The sequence below is a fragment of the Tupaia chinensis genome, unplaced genomic scaffold, assembly GCF_000334495.1.
Source record: "Tupaia chinensis unplaced genomic scaffold, TupChi_1.0 Scaffold000296_1, whole genome shotgun sequence".
NCBI lineage: Eukaryota > Metazoa > Chordata > Mammalia > Scandentia > Tupaiidae > Tupaia > Tupaia belangeri.
The window spans coordinates 1,247,512-1,262,470 of record NW_006159784.1 but is presented as its reverse complement, the minus strand read 5'-3'; the positions used below and the strand labels follow the sequence as shown (position 1 = coordinate 1,262,470).

The 14,959-nt window shown below is 34.1% G+C and overlaps 1 protein-coding gene across 1 annotated transcript in view; it reads left to right on the top strand.

Annotated features, from left to right (window-relative positions):
• Window positions 1-14,959, top strand: part of ACTR3 (actin related protein 3) — a 54,788-nt gene that overhangs the window by 23,501 nt on the left and 16,328 nt on the right. The window contains exons 4-7 of the mRNA XM_027772768.1: window positions 1,284-1,379; window positions 4,629-4,736; window positions 11,135-11,278; window positions 13,499-13,672. Of these exons, the coding sequence (XP_027628569.1) occupies window positions 1,284-1,379; window positions 4,629-4,736; window positions 11,135-11,278; window positions 13,499-13,672 (522 nt within the window). The remainder of the gene's footprint in view (window positions 1-1,283; window positions 1,380-4,628; window positions 4,737-11,134; window positions 11,279-13,498; window positions 13,673-14,959) is intronic.

Below are 14,959 nucleotides of genomic sequence, written 5' to 3'. Positions count from 1 at the left end.
CAATCCCTTCTCCTCCATTCTCCTCTCAGGATCTTGGGCACGCACGCACACGCGCCCGGCGTGAGTTTTAAGCCACCGGGTCTGGGACGCGAACCGCGGTCGACTACGTGGCAGTCCAGCGACATAGCCATTACGCTAACTGCTGGTTCCCCTATCCCTAGACTTTTAAACTTTTTTTATAGTGTCTTAAATTAATTAAAGGAGTTAATTTATAATTAATTCAAGTTTTATGCTCCTTTTTGTGGTTTATGGTATTTACATTTAAGGATTATTTGTTACCTCAAGGATGAAAGGCAATTTTGCGTTTCTTAAATTTAAAAGTTATGCCTTTCATATTTAAATATTTGACATACCACAAAGAATTGTCAAATCAGATTCATAAAAGTTACAAGTCTTACCTAGTGTCAAGCTCAAATAATTTAAGCAGTTGTGATTTAAGTGTGCATGAAGGTGAAAATCAAGTCCAGCCTTGCCACTGCTATTCCCCAGGTCCATTCTTGCCTTATTAGGATGTATTCTGAGCCAGACTTAACTTGCGGTCTTTCTTTTTAAATATTTTCTTTTTCTTTTTTAAATTTGCTGGAGGGCATGTGTGCTTCCTGGAGAGAGAGCAATAGAGGAGGAGAAAGTGGGAATCTACCTCCCACTGGGAATGGTCATGCTGCAACCCTTTCTCCTCCGGGGATTTTGGGCACATATGCACACGTGCCTGGTATGGGTTTTTTTTTCTTTTTTTATGGAGAGGTTTTTGCTATAGGGCGCGTGCACTCACCAGACAGACAGAAAGACAGAGAGAGACAGAAAGCGAGAAATCACCCCCCCCCCAAGGGGGGATGGCCACGCCACAATCCCCTCTCCTCCATTCTCCAATCGGGATCGTGGGCACGCACGCACACAACGCCCGGTGTGAGTTTTAAGCCACCGGGTCCAGGACGCGAACCGTGGTGGACTACGTGGGAGTCCAGCGACATAGCCATTATGCTAACAGCTGGTCCCCGTGCCTAGTCTTTTTTAAGCCACTGGGTCTAGAATTTCAGCAGTGCAGTTGACCATATGGGATCCTGCCTTAACCACCAGACTCCTGACTGACCCAACCTGTGATGTTTCTAAGTGATATTTATAAGTCTAATAAGTTTATAAGTTTTATAAACTTATTATAAGTCTTTATAAGTTTAATACTTTTTAAATATAATGCTTGCAGTAAGTTATTTCTCATTTAAAAATTATACACAGTTTTCAGAATAATCTGGTAACATCTATTTAAATGTTATTCATTTTAATAGACTGAACCTCCGCTGAATACTCCAGAAAACAGGGAATATACTGCCGAAATAATGTTCGAGTCCTTCAATGTTCCAGGCTTGTACATTGCTGTGCAGGTAAGCAGATTCATATTTATTAATGCTTAACTGTTACATTTTTTTTTTCTATAAAAACAGTCCAGTTTATTGGTTAAAAAAATACTATATTTGAAAAGCACCCTCCTGGAATTTTCAGATAATTTGCACACTTCATTTGGTTACACAGTAGTAACAGTGGAAATGAGAAGATAGAATATACTGTTTTTTATATATTTAGCACTACAATATAACCACTGCAAACCATCTCTCAGACTCTTAGTTCTGAGAAGGCAGAGGAGCCATTTAGAAAAAAAGTTTTCATTTCTGGCATCATTCAAACCCCCGGGGAAATTCAGAAAAAATGGGAGTGGAGTCTTTTGTTGACTCTTAACTTTTTTTTTTTTTTTTTGACTTTTTAAGTCTTTGACCTTAGGCCATGTGCACTTTCCAGAAAGAGAGAAATCCCCATGCTCTTCTGGGGATTCTGGGCACGCTCAGGTACAGCCTGGCATGATTTTCAAGTCGCCAGGTTCTGGATTTGAACAGCAAATGGCCATGTGAGAATCTAGTACCTTTACCACCTGCTGGCCCAACTTTTAAATTTTAATCTAGTTTTTTCCTTCTACGATACATAATTTGTTTTCTGCCAACTTTATAGGCTTACCAATTTTTTTCTGAATTGAAACTTATAAACAATATTGTTAGAAATGGAGATATTTAGTCATAAAAAAGAGAAATGTTAGAAGAAGTAAATGGTCTTTGGATATTTCATTTTTTAAAAATTTTGCCAGAAGTATACTTTTGTTTACCAGAGAGAAGAAAAGTGAGGAAGCACCCACCATGAGAAATGATAACACCACAATCCCTTCTCTATTTTCCTTCTCCTTTTATGAATTTGAGCATGCATGCATGTGAGCCCAATGTGTTTCTTAAGCTATAAGTTCTTGATCTTGAACCATGCAGTCGTCCATGTAGGATTCAGCTGCCTTAGCCACCTTTCCACAGGCTGGTCTGGTCTTAAGACATTTTAAGGGGCTTTGATAAGATAGAAGTAAGGGAACTAGTATTTATTTAATGCTTATTCCATGCTGGTACCATCACATACATATTTATATATCCTGGTAATGTTCGTGTGTCTTTTTCATGTTTTTTCTTTTTCTTTTTTTTTTTTTTTAAAGCTAGGCTTTAACTAGGTTGTCCAAGCTGGCCTTGAACTTAAGAGTCTTCTGCCTCAGCTTCCTGAGTAACTGAGATTACCAGTATGCACCACCATGCCTGGCTTCATAGTCCTTTTTGGTTGACTTACCTTTAAGTATAATTGACCACTCTTCCTTTGTCCCCTTCTATATCATTTTATCATAAATATCAGGGATGTTTTATTGTAACTAATTTGTACAAATATGTGTATGGAAAACCTCTTTCTTACCCCTCAGGATCAGACTTTCATCTCTTTATTTTTTAGCACATTAGCCTATGTAATACCTGACATAGCACAAACGCTTTATAAGTTTATGAATTCGTGACTCCTGTTAATTGTAGGTACTTTTATTTCTAATGTTTATAGAACAAGAAAACTAAAATGTAAAGAAAACTTGTTCTTAGTTAAATGGTGAACTGTGATCTGAGCTGAGGTCTGTCTGACTTTGCCCTTTTTTGGAATTAGTTTTTATAACTCTGGAGTACATAGACAGTACATGATTATTATTGGGATAAACATTTTAGCTTGGATAGCAAGAAGCATTTTAATATTTAATGCAACCCATAAATTGAGTGAGTTCTCTTTTAAGGTCTCTACAGTTACAGATATTTAAAAAAGTTGTATGCAACTTGGGACTCTTTGCTTCTTCATATTAAATATAATAAACTTATGTTTTGCAATATTGTCAGCTATAGCTTACTTTAAAACAATGGCATTGAGAGTTTTGTTTTATTCTTCTTTGGTCATAGTTTGGTATCTCAGTGATTTCCTTAATGGCCCCTAAGTGCTCTTAGCTTTACCAGTTAGTCTCTGTTTGATTTTGTTGATGTTAAGTAGTCAATAAAATTTCTGTAACATGATATGCACACACACACACACATATGTCCACATGTATCCCTCTTCTAGTAAAAGCATGTGCACTCTGCAGACAGAGAGAGAGAGAGAGAGAGAGAGCGCATTTTCTCCACCCTGTCAGGATTTTGGCTATATATGTACATTTCTGGCATGTTTTTCAAGCTGTTGAGCCTGGGATTTGAACTGTGGTCAGCCATGTGGAATTTGGCTCCCTTAACCACTAGGCTGTAGAGTTGGCCCTCTGGTTTGGTATCTTAACTATTTACAAAAGACTTGTAAAAATTATTAAAAATCATTCTAAGTTGTAAATGCTGGTTTTTATCCTTACCTAAAAAGGAAAGCTGTCTCACAGTAAAATATAGTTTTTAAGTTTTTTTTTAAACTGATTTCAGTATGAAATTTTAAAATTTAAGGCGTTTAAAGAAATATTGTTTGGTCCTGTTAATCTGCAGTGATTATATGGTCATTGTGGTAAAATGATCTGTATTAAAAATGAGTGACCTAGATAATCTTTGTAGGTTTCTCTCAACTATTATGTTGCAGGTAGGTAAAATAAGGCCTGTTTAGCTTTGTATTAAATAATCATGTACTTTCTTGAGCTAGTTTTTTAAAAGTGAACTTGTTAATCACTTAATTTTTGAACACTTTTTATTAAAGAGTCAATGTTGTATTGCTATGTCAAGAATTTTCATAGAAAAATTTCACTTCATCAGTTTTGCCTCCTAATTGAATCATACTGGTATTTGGAAGTGTGCAATGGGTTTTTCTGTTCTGTTGTACTAAGTGCATATTGCTTTTAAAAAATTTGAAGTGAATCTTTTTAAGAGTACTTATTTATAGCTGTCTCTGTATAGAATAACTATGGTGGTTGTGTACTTTGTACCTTACTTTGTGGGTTTAACAGTCTAGTCCACGTGAACATAGTTTAAATTCTGGAAATGTAGTAGTATAACATTCATGTTAATTTTCCACATATTTTTAGTGTTATGAGAAAAATGACCCTCACTAATGTAAAACTTATAAATATGCTCCTGAAAGCAAATATGAGTCCATGAGTTTGTCTTACTAAGATGTAAAAAGTGAGCAATTTTATTGTATAATACAAAATTTTATGTATTTTCTTTCCACAGATAACTACGTTTAAAATTAAATTCAGTATTCCACTAAACATTTTTTTTTAAATTAACCCTTTGTCTTTTTTAAAATCTTTGCTTGTCCTGTTTATTTTTGTTAAGGCTGTTCTTGCCTTAGCTGCATCCTGGACCTCAAGACAAGTAGGAGAACGGACGTTGACTGGTACGGTAATAGACAGTGGAGATGGTGTCACTCATGTCATCCCTGTGGTAAGGATTTCTTTAAAAATACTGAACGTGGCATGAAGTAAAATATCCGGCAAAATTAAATTGTCTTTTAATACCATTTGAAAATATTTTAAAATAATTTGCTTAAAAAATTTGCTGTTATTTGACTATTTGCTCAATTACAGCTACATTTTGCTTAACCTACTAAAATTTTATAAGCAAATATAAGTGTTTCTTTTGCTAGAAATTTGTGCTGCAGTTAGGAAAATCATGAATTGGAGTATCAGGAATGGAAATATATTTATGGCTTCTTTCCAGATAGGGAATTTTGTTTTCCAGTTAGATATTTATGTTTGTGTGTGTTACCTAGTTGATGGCCTCTCTTATCCATACTAAACAGATTTTAGATTGGTGCATAGGATAACTATATAGCAGTTAGTTATAAGTACATGAACATTAAAGGCTTTGGAGTATTTATTTTGTTGAAAAAAGAGCTTGAGTCTAGTGATCATGCTTTATGGTTTGCATTTAGTTAGGCATACTAAGAAAAATGCACATCAGATTGGATTATTTGTCATAGATAGCATTTTTTTTATAGATAGCATTTTTATGAAGGTCTTTTTGCTTCTTTTTCTTAGACAAATTAGATTTTTAAAATTACTCCTACTGAATTCAAAACATCTACTAGAATTTTTATTGGTCATTATTAGATGGGCATACATAGAAAGGTTTATATTTTAAAGTCATATTTATATTGAATATCATCTAAGTAATGAAATTATTTGGAACTTTGAAGTCTTCATTATTCTTGTATTTTGAACACATTAGACAACCTCTGTTGAGGATTACATCCTTCGGATAACTTCCTTTGAATTCGAGTCTTGGTGTCTGTATGTACTCTTACCCTCTTGATATATCATACCGTATTTTTTTTTTAAGATTACTGAATTAAGTAATTTATTAGTTAAACCATTTGCAAATACTTTTTTTATTATCATCATAATCTTTTTTATATTACATTGGATTACATATAACTTTACAGTGTATTACATTGCTTTTTCAAAAGGGAATGCCATGCAAGTCAGTCAGTACAAAGACATTAATCTCCCCGCTTCAACAATCAATATCTTTTCTATGTTTTCCCCAATCTCATATCGTATTAATAATCTCTTTCATCACGACTGATAACTGTATTGAGATATAACTTACATAGCTTACCATACAGTTTCCCCCTTTAGAGTATATAGTTTATTGTTTTTTGGTGTATTCACTGAGTGAATCATCACCATAGTTAATTTCAAAGCATTTTTAGCTCCCTAAAAAAAGAAATTGGTGTCTGTTAGCAACCCAGTATTCTCAACTTCTGGCAAAAACTAATCTGCTTTTTGTCTTTTGCCTAGTCTGGCCATTTCATGTATTTATGAATATATATGTATATGAATCTGAATATATTCATATATATGTAATGTATTTTGGTGTTTGTGTGTATTGGGTTGCTAGAAAAATCATGATGTATTTTCACATAGAAAAACAAAGAAGAAATATATCATGATTTTCCTGATGATCCAGTTTATACACATATATATTTAGTTTTTTTGGGGGGGAGGGGAAAAGTTTTTGCTATAGGGTACATGCGCTCGCCAAGAAGACAGACAGAGAAACAGAAAGGGAGAAATTACTCCCCGGGGGGATGGCCACGCCACAATCCCTTCTCCATTCTCCTCTTGGGATCTTGGGTATGCACGCACATGTGCCCAGCATGAGTTTAAGCCATCGAGTCTGGGACTTAAACTACAGTCACCTACATGGGAATCCAGCGACATAGCCATTATGCCTACTGCTGGTCCTACATATATTTAGTTTTGAGATAGGGCACGGGTATACACCAGAGAGACAAAGAGGCGAAGGGAAAGTGAAAAATTACCCTCCAGGAGGTATGGCCACACCATACTCCTTTCTTCTTTGGTCTCCTCTTGGAATTTTGGATATGCATGTATATATGTCTGGCATGGTTTTCAAGCTGCTAAATCTGGGACTCAAACTGTGCACTTGGGCATATGGGATCCAGTGCCATAACTTCCATACCACCTGCTAAACCATGGTCATTTCATATAAATGGGAACATACTGTGTTGGTTTTTTGTGATTGCCTGCTTTAGCCTAAGGTTTATTCATTTATTTATTTATTTATTTTTGGAGATGTTTTTGCTATAGGGTGTGTGTGCTCACCAGAAAGACAGAGAGAGACAGAGAGACAGAAAGCAAGAAACCACCCCCCAGGAGGGTTGGCCATGCTGCAATCCCTTCTCCATTTTCCTCTTGGGATCTTGGTCATGCACACACATGTGCCTGGCGTGAGTTTAAGCCACTGGGTCTGGACTTGAACTGTGATCGATTACATGGGAGTCCAGCAACATTGCCATTACGCCAACTGTTAGTCCCTATCCTAAGGTTTTTAAGATTCATCCGTGTTGTAGCATGTATAGAACTTCACCTCTTTTTATTGCCAAATTTACTTTTTTTTTAGGTTTTTGCCATAGGGCCAGAGAGACACTGAGAGATAGTGAGAGGGAAAGTGAGACATCACCCCTCTCTACTGGGGAAGGCCACATCCCCATCCCTTCTCCTTCTGGGATTTTGAGCCTGCATGCATACATGCCTAGTGTGATTTTCAAGCCACCATTTCCAGGACTTGAGCTGTGGTTGACCATGTAGGAGTCAAGGACCTTAACTACCATGCCACCTACTGGTTCCTTTAGTGCCAAATAATATTTTATTGTTTGAAAACATATACCTAATTTTACTTAGCCATTGGGATATTTTAATGTCTTAGAAATTGTGTCCATCATTTGGTAGCTTTCTATAGTTTTATTGGCAGCTTATTTTTCTGTGTTATTGTTACATAAAATAATTTATTTAAAAAGTGTTTCTTAAACCTGTGAATCAGTCCGTGATGTAGCTATATTATTCTTTGAGCACCTCATTGACACATTAATAAAAGCAAATAAGTGATCTGCCTAAGGTCACCAAATAATAGATAAGGAGACTTGAATTTGGATTAATTTTGATTGTCTTTCCTATTTCTTTTTTCTGCGCAACTTATGGCACTAATGTCAGTATCCTAAAAATTAAAATGGGTGATTTGCCAGTAAAAATTATCAACACAAAGAATGAATTTCAGTAAGGATTTTAAGAATGGGTACTATAGGGCCAGCAGGTAGTATAGTGATTAAGGTGCTGGACTCCCACATGTCTGACTGTGGTTTGAGTCATGGACCTGGAGGTTTGAAAGTCATGCTGGGTGCATTAGCACACACGTGCGTGCCCAAATTCCCAGGAAGAGAATAGAAGAGAAAGGATTGCAGTGTGGGCTTCCACCACTGTGGGAAGGGTATGATTTCTCTTCCCCCTCATTCATTCATTCTCTCTCTCTCTCTCTCTCTGATGAGTGCATATGCCCTGTGGCTAAAACCTTAAAAAAGTGGGAATTCCTTTTTTTTTCCCTTTTGAATTAATGGAGGTATTTTTAATTCCATTTTATCGACTTGTTATGCTAAACCTCTTTGCTATTGTCATTAGTTTTTTTCTGTGGTGGTTGTTACTCTGCAGTTTCTAGAAAATGATCTTTTAACTCATCACCATCTAACTACCAATACTATTTATCAGTTCATAAATAAGAATTGTGCTACACAGTGTGCTTCGCTTTTAGTCTTTGTGATATCATTGTCATTCATTTAACTTTTACAATTTCTAGTACTCTTTATTGTTTTGTGAAGGACCAGATTTTCAACTGCCTTCATTTTTTTCCCCCTAAATAGCGTCCTTGAACATTTTTAATAGGGCTAGTCTTCTGGCTGTGAAATTTTTCTAATTCTGTACCTCTTTTGAGTAAGTCTTTGTTTCTCCATTTATTTTTGCTTGGTATAGTTTTTTCTTTTTCTTTTTTTTTTTTTGTCATAGGGCATTTGCACTTGCCAGAGATAAATAATTTTTTAAAAGAACTATTTATTTAATTTTATTTATTCATTTTCATTTTATTATTATTATTTTTTAATTTGACCAGAAAGACACACACACACACACACACACACACACACACACACAGAGAGAGAGAGAGAGAGAGAGAGAGAGAGAGAAAGTGAGAAAGCAAGCCACCAGGTCCGAGACTCGAACTGTGGTCAGCCATGTGGGAGTCCAGCACCCTTATCCACTATGCCACCTGCCAGCCCCAAGATAGGTAAAGAATTTTAAGTTGACAGTTTTCCCTTTCCAATGTCCTACTATTGTCTTCTGGCTTATATTGTTTCTGAGAGTAAACCAGCTGTTATTCCTGCTTTTAATTGTAGTATTTATTTGGCTGTCTTGAACATTTTATCTTTATTTCTTGTTCATTGGTTTTCAGCAATTTAATTGTGATATATCTAAATGTAGTTTTCTTTATGTAGTTTCTTTTGGGGGTTTGAGCTTTTTTGATCTCTGGATTTATAGTTTTTATATCTGGAAAAGTTTTGTCTATTTTTTCTCCACATACTTTTTCTGTTTCTCCCTTTTTTCTTACCTTTACAGACTATAGTTACATGTGTATTAGGCTGCTTAATGGTATCTCAGTTCACTCATACTATGCTCATTCTTTTTCTAGTATTTTTTTTCTGTATCATTTTGCGAAAGTTTTATTGCTGTGTCTTCAAATTTACTGTCTTTTCTTCATTTTCTAATCTGTGTAATCTTATCTAGTGTAGTTTTTTTATTTCAGAGATTATATTTTTCTCCCTAGAAGTTGTGTTGGGTTCTTTTTATATCTTCCATTTTTCTCTTCCTCATGCTCATGTTTCCATTGACCTTGACCGTGTGAAGTATGTAGTAGCTGTTTTAAGCTTCTTGTCTACTAATTCTTTTGTCTTTATCATTTCTCTTTGTTGACTAATTTTTCTCCTTGTCCAGGGTTGTACTTTTCTGCTATTTAGAATACTTGTAATTTTCATTAGGTACTGTGTATTTACATTTTTGTGTCCTAGGCTTTTGCAGTCTTAGTTTTGTGCCTGGGATATAGTTGATAGCCAAGAGTTTGAACCTCTCAGGATATGCTTTAGTTTTTTGTTTGTTCTAAATTTATGTTTTTAAATTTGCATATGAAATCTTATGCATTTATATTGTACAATGTAATGTTTTAATGTATATATTAATTGAGAATGGGTAATCTAGTTAATTAACCAGCTATTACTAAGCAGGTCCAAAGCAGGCTTTTGTGTTGGCCTGGTTTGTCTCTGCTGATGAGGCAATATCCTTCTGAGTGCTCTAATTGATAATCCTGTGTTTAAGAGTGTCTTTCAACTCTGGTTAGTGTGTGACTGTGAACTGTTCTCAGCCATATGTGAGCCCTGGAAGTTGTTCTCTCTGCCCCATTTTAGAAATTCTTTCTCTGGCCTCAATGGTATCTTCATGAATGTGCATTAGCACACTAGTTATAGTAGTACACTAAGGTAATACTCTTGTCATATCTCCAGAGTTCTCTGTTTGTGGAACTCCTTTACGTCTAGTAGTCTGATCTACGAAATTTTGCCATATTCTTCTCCCTAATCTCTAAATTGATTATCTTTAACTTACTAAGACCACCAGGTACTGTTTAGGTTTTTCTTCCTATTACTGCTTTTTGGCAACTCTTCCCCAAGCAGTGAGATAGTGTTTTTTTTGCATTTACCTTGTTTGTTAACCTTTTTTTTAGAAGAGGTTGCCACCCTGCTCTGCCTGTTATCCAATGACTGAAAACCTTTATTTCATATATAGTTTCTAGTTTATCTCATTTAAGTGGGTAGGATAAATCCAGTCCCTAATAGTCTGTCATGGCCAGGCAAAAATGTCCCTAATATTCTTTCTTAATGCAACTTAATATGCCTACATTATTTGTTATACTTTTGACCAAATGTAAGTAAATTTATGAATCCATTTTATAGAATTTAGTTATTAGGCATTGTAATGGTACCTGGAATGCCTCAGTCTTGTGACATGGGTACCTACTTCATTAGGAAAATGATAGCCACTTGGCGGATTAACGAGCACATTTTTAATAATGAAATACAATTTTTTTACCAAAATTATAAAAGATTTAAAAATCTGTATCGAATAAAGAGTTTGCTGTCTAAGTCATTTGTTACTTGTCTTCTGGAATTCATTCTTTTTGGATTGTTGAGTAATTTCAGTCATGGTTATAAGCTGTTAATGGGAGAATAAACCTAAGTTGCTGGCCATGCTTGTTCATAATTCTGTTAGAATTATTTTATGATAAGTACATTGGGAAAAATATAATTGAGGATTAAAGAATGATATTGGGATAAAACAATACTTGATAATATTGAGTAATTGGTCTTTAATGGTTTATTATTTAGGTTACATTAATTTTTAGAACATTGAAAGTAAGCTTGATGCCCTTTTTCTTCCATGTAGGCTGAAGGATATGTGATTGGCAGCTGTATTAAACACATTCCAATCGCAGGACGAGATATAACGTATTTTATTCAGCAACTACTAAGAGACCGAGAAGTAGGAATCCCTCCAGAACAATCTCTGGAAACTGCTAAAGCAGTAAAGGTAAAACATAATGATAGAAATGTAATGTAGTTAAAAATTAAAAACCACATTATGACATTAACAAGAAAAATTATTATTTTTTTCCTTTTAAAATTTTATCAGAGGGCCTGTGCAGTCACTAATGATGGAGAGAAGGGAAGAAAAGACACCCTGGGGTGTGTGGTCATGCCACAGATCCTTCTCTATCTTTCCATCCTGTTGGGATTTTGTGCCTCATGAACACATCCCCAGCATATTTTTCAAGACCTCAGGGCCAGAATTCGAACCATGGTCAGCTACATGGGGTCAGACTCTTTTTTTTTTTTTTTTAATCTTTATCAAGTATTTATTTACATTTGGCAAAATTGAGGCAATATTATTGGGTATTAAAAAAGTCATGATACATTTTTCCATAGAAAATTAAAAAAATAAAAAACCGTGATTCTCACAGCAACCCAATATCTTTTTCTTTTTCTTTTTTTTTTTTTTGAGAGGTTTTTGCTATAGGGCGCATGCACTTGCCAGACAGACAGAGAGAGACAGAGAGATAGAAAGCGAAAAATCCTCAGCCTCCACAACTCAGAAAGACTAGAGAGGTCTAGAATTATAGCTTGTTTTATTATTAATTAATTTTTTCTTTTTTTAAACACTACTATGCTATACATCATTACAGTATACGAACAGAATTTTTCATCCAAAATACACTCACTGTTGGCTCAATCAAGCACATCAACATACGTGTTATCAACAAACATTTTTTCATTTCTTATATCTTGTATATTTTGCGTTGTTTTTTTTTTTTTTCCATTCTTGATTCCCTATCCCTAACCCTCTGCCCTGTCCAACCCTCCTTGCATTGTCTCTAGTATCCATGATTGCTTTCTATGCCTATTCCCCCTCCCATTTAATTGATTTGCTAATGAACTTAATTTGCCTAAATATTTGCAATAGCAAGCACAGCTGATATATACATACACAAGAACCTATGTCTGACTTTAGGCATAAACCTCAGTGAGTAGAATGAACATACTATAAAATAGTACCTAGCTGGGGCTATATAGCTTACTGTGGTCATCAAATACACAGTTTTTTCTTTGAATTTTGGTAACAGTTTTAGTATTTTTTTCTCTGAATTTTTTTTTTTAAATTTACATTCATTCCCTGAGCATCATCACAACATACTAAATGTGGTTTCCCCTCTAGAGTAAACTGCATAGTGGCTTAATCACGCATGTTATCATCCATAAAATTCCATTACTACTTTCATATATATGTTTTTTACCCCATGTGGGGTCAGACTCTCTTAATCACTAGTCCACAGAGCTACTGAACATGGAAAATTCTTAAGTGAAGAACACCATGTTCCAAAAAATCTTGTAATCCAGATACTAATTTTTCTTTATAAAAAAATTTTAAACATTTATTTATCTGTCTGTCTATATTTTTGTGATTTTTCAAGCCACCTGATCTGGGTCTTGAACTGTGGTTGGCAATGTGTAGTATTTTTTTTTTCTTTATGTCTTTTGATCATCAGTATTAATAATTGTATCTATCTTAGAATCCTTAATTTGTACAAATGCTGGAAATACTTCTGTTTTTAATAAAAGGAAGTAAGAAGCTGGTAGTCAGGAGTCCATATATTGGAAATAGGATGTTAAAATAATTTTTAATCATACTTTTGATGAAAAATTTATTTAGGGCATACAACCAATAATGCAGCAGTTAGTTCAGCCTAGTAGGTGATGTCGTTAATGGTTTATATTTTGAGCCCCCTTTTTTTTTTTTTTTTTTTAAATTTACTCACACCATAATCGGTTTTGTTTAAGATAGGCATTAGGGATCTGTTGTATGGTTGTATCAGCTGTTATTCACACTTCAGTTCTGTGTATATTTTATTCTTTCTACAATATTAGATTGTTATTACTAAAAGAGTAGAAAATGTCAGAAAACATTAGAAAATACTTTCAGAAAAAAAAATTTAAATAATAGAAACCAATTCTGATCTTTCAGATTTTAAGTCTGCTCATATTTGAAGTTAGAAGTTAAATTATGTTTAGGAGATGAGCTGTGTGTTTGACTGCATAGTTGCTAATATGCTAACAATTTTTTTTAGCTTGATTTCTTAGTTTTATTTTCTGAAATTTTGTTTTATTTGATTATAGTTTACTGAAAATAATATACCTTTTATAACTTTCTCTAAAAAAGAGAAAAAAATTAGTTTTGTTTCTTTGCTTTTTTTAGGAGCGCTATAGTTATGTCTGCCCAGATTTAGTAAAAGAATTTAATAAGTATGACACAGATGGGTCAAAGTGGATTAAACAGTATACTGGAATCAATGCTATCTCAAAGAAAGAATTTTCCATTGATGTTGGTTATGAGAGATTTTTGGGACCTGAAATCTTTTTTCATCCTGAGGTAAGATTTTTTTTTCTTTTGAGGGATTTGTTTAATAATATTTAGCAGGAAATATTAGCTAGAAGATATTTAGGGAAAATTAATCTTAGAAATTTTCTTCAGTTTACTAAAATACTGTAATGAGCCATATTTTTATGAATATGTTGCTTTTATTACAGTCTAAACTTATTTTTCAATGTGTTTAGAAAATAACTTCTGTTTCTTTAATATTTATAGGTTATGGAGGAAGCTAGTTATTGGAAAAGGGGAGCCCTTAACATTTATGATCATTTAAATAAAGTATTTTGAGAAGATTCTAGGATATCCCTCTTCCACACATGTGTAAAATAACCACTATATGAAAAACTTTGAATTGATTTTTATAAAATATTTGTCTTGTAGCAAAGTAATGTTCTGTCTGCATGAAATCTTAGCAGCATAAAGGCTGTATTTAATTAATGAAATATGTACCTTTAATAATGAAATAAATTCTTCTAGTAGCTTAGTGTCAAAAATAAAATTACTAACATTTAATATCTACTCTGTTTATTCAGCCTTAAGAACAATTATTTTTAAAATACTGTTTAATCACTCAGCAAAATATTAATTGCATATGATTTTCATAGTCTCAGTGTAAGTATTGGGTATTCAAAGATGAAAAAAATTTTATCTTTCAGGTAGCAAACTAAAAATATAAGAGATGAATATTCAAACAGTTACAGTTGCTTTAAGAAATACGTGTATCTTGTGAGGGCATAGGAACAAAGAATATCTTAGTTTCCTTTACAGAACCATGGAAACATTCAGAGGAATTAATAACTGAACAGAGACTTAAATGATGAATAGGTATTTCTCACACAGGTGTCTTAGGGGTATACATTTTTAACATAGGAGATAAGCTGGGCAGAGATCTGGTATGTGAAAAAGCTAGATATTAGAAGTATAAAGGAATGTGTGGTAGGAGATGGGCCCTGATAATATGCGTGGAACAGATCATGAAGGACAAATATGTAATGTAAGAACATTTGCTGCATTCTGTAGTTAGTAGCTATGTAAGTGGTCAGCATGGAAATGAAGTGTCACACATTTATATAAGGTATTAGAAAAGTTACTCTGGCAGCACTGGTTTGGATAGATTGGAACAGTAGGTGAACACTTACACTTTATAGACAGTGTAAGAGGAGTCTGTAAAGAATATTGAAGATTATGGAGAGGAAGAAGCCAAACCAAAGAATTGTGTTCATAAAGTTTATAGAAATGGCTATTTCTTTTTTTTTTTTTTTTTTTTTTGGAGGGTTTTTCTATAAA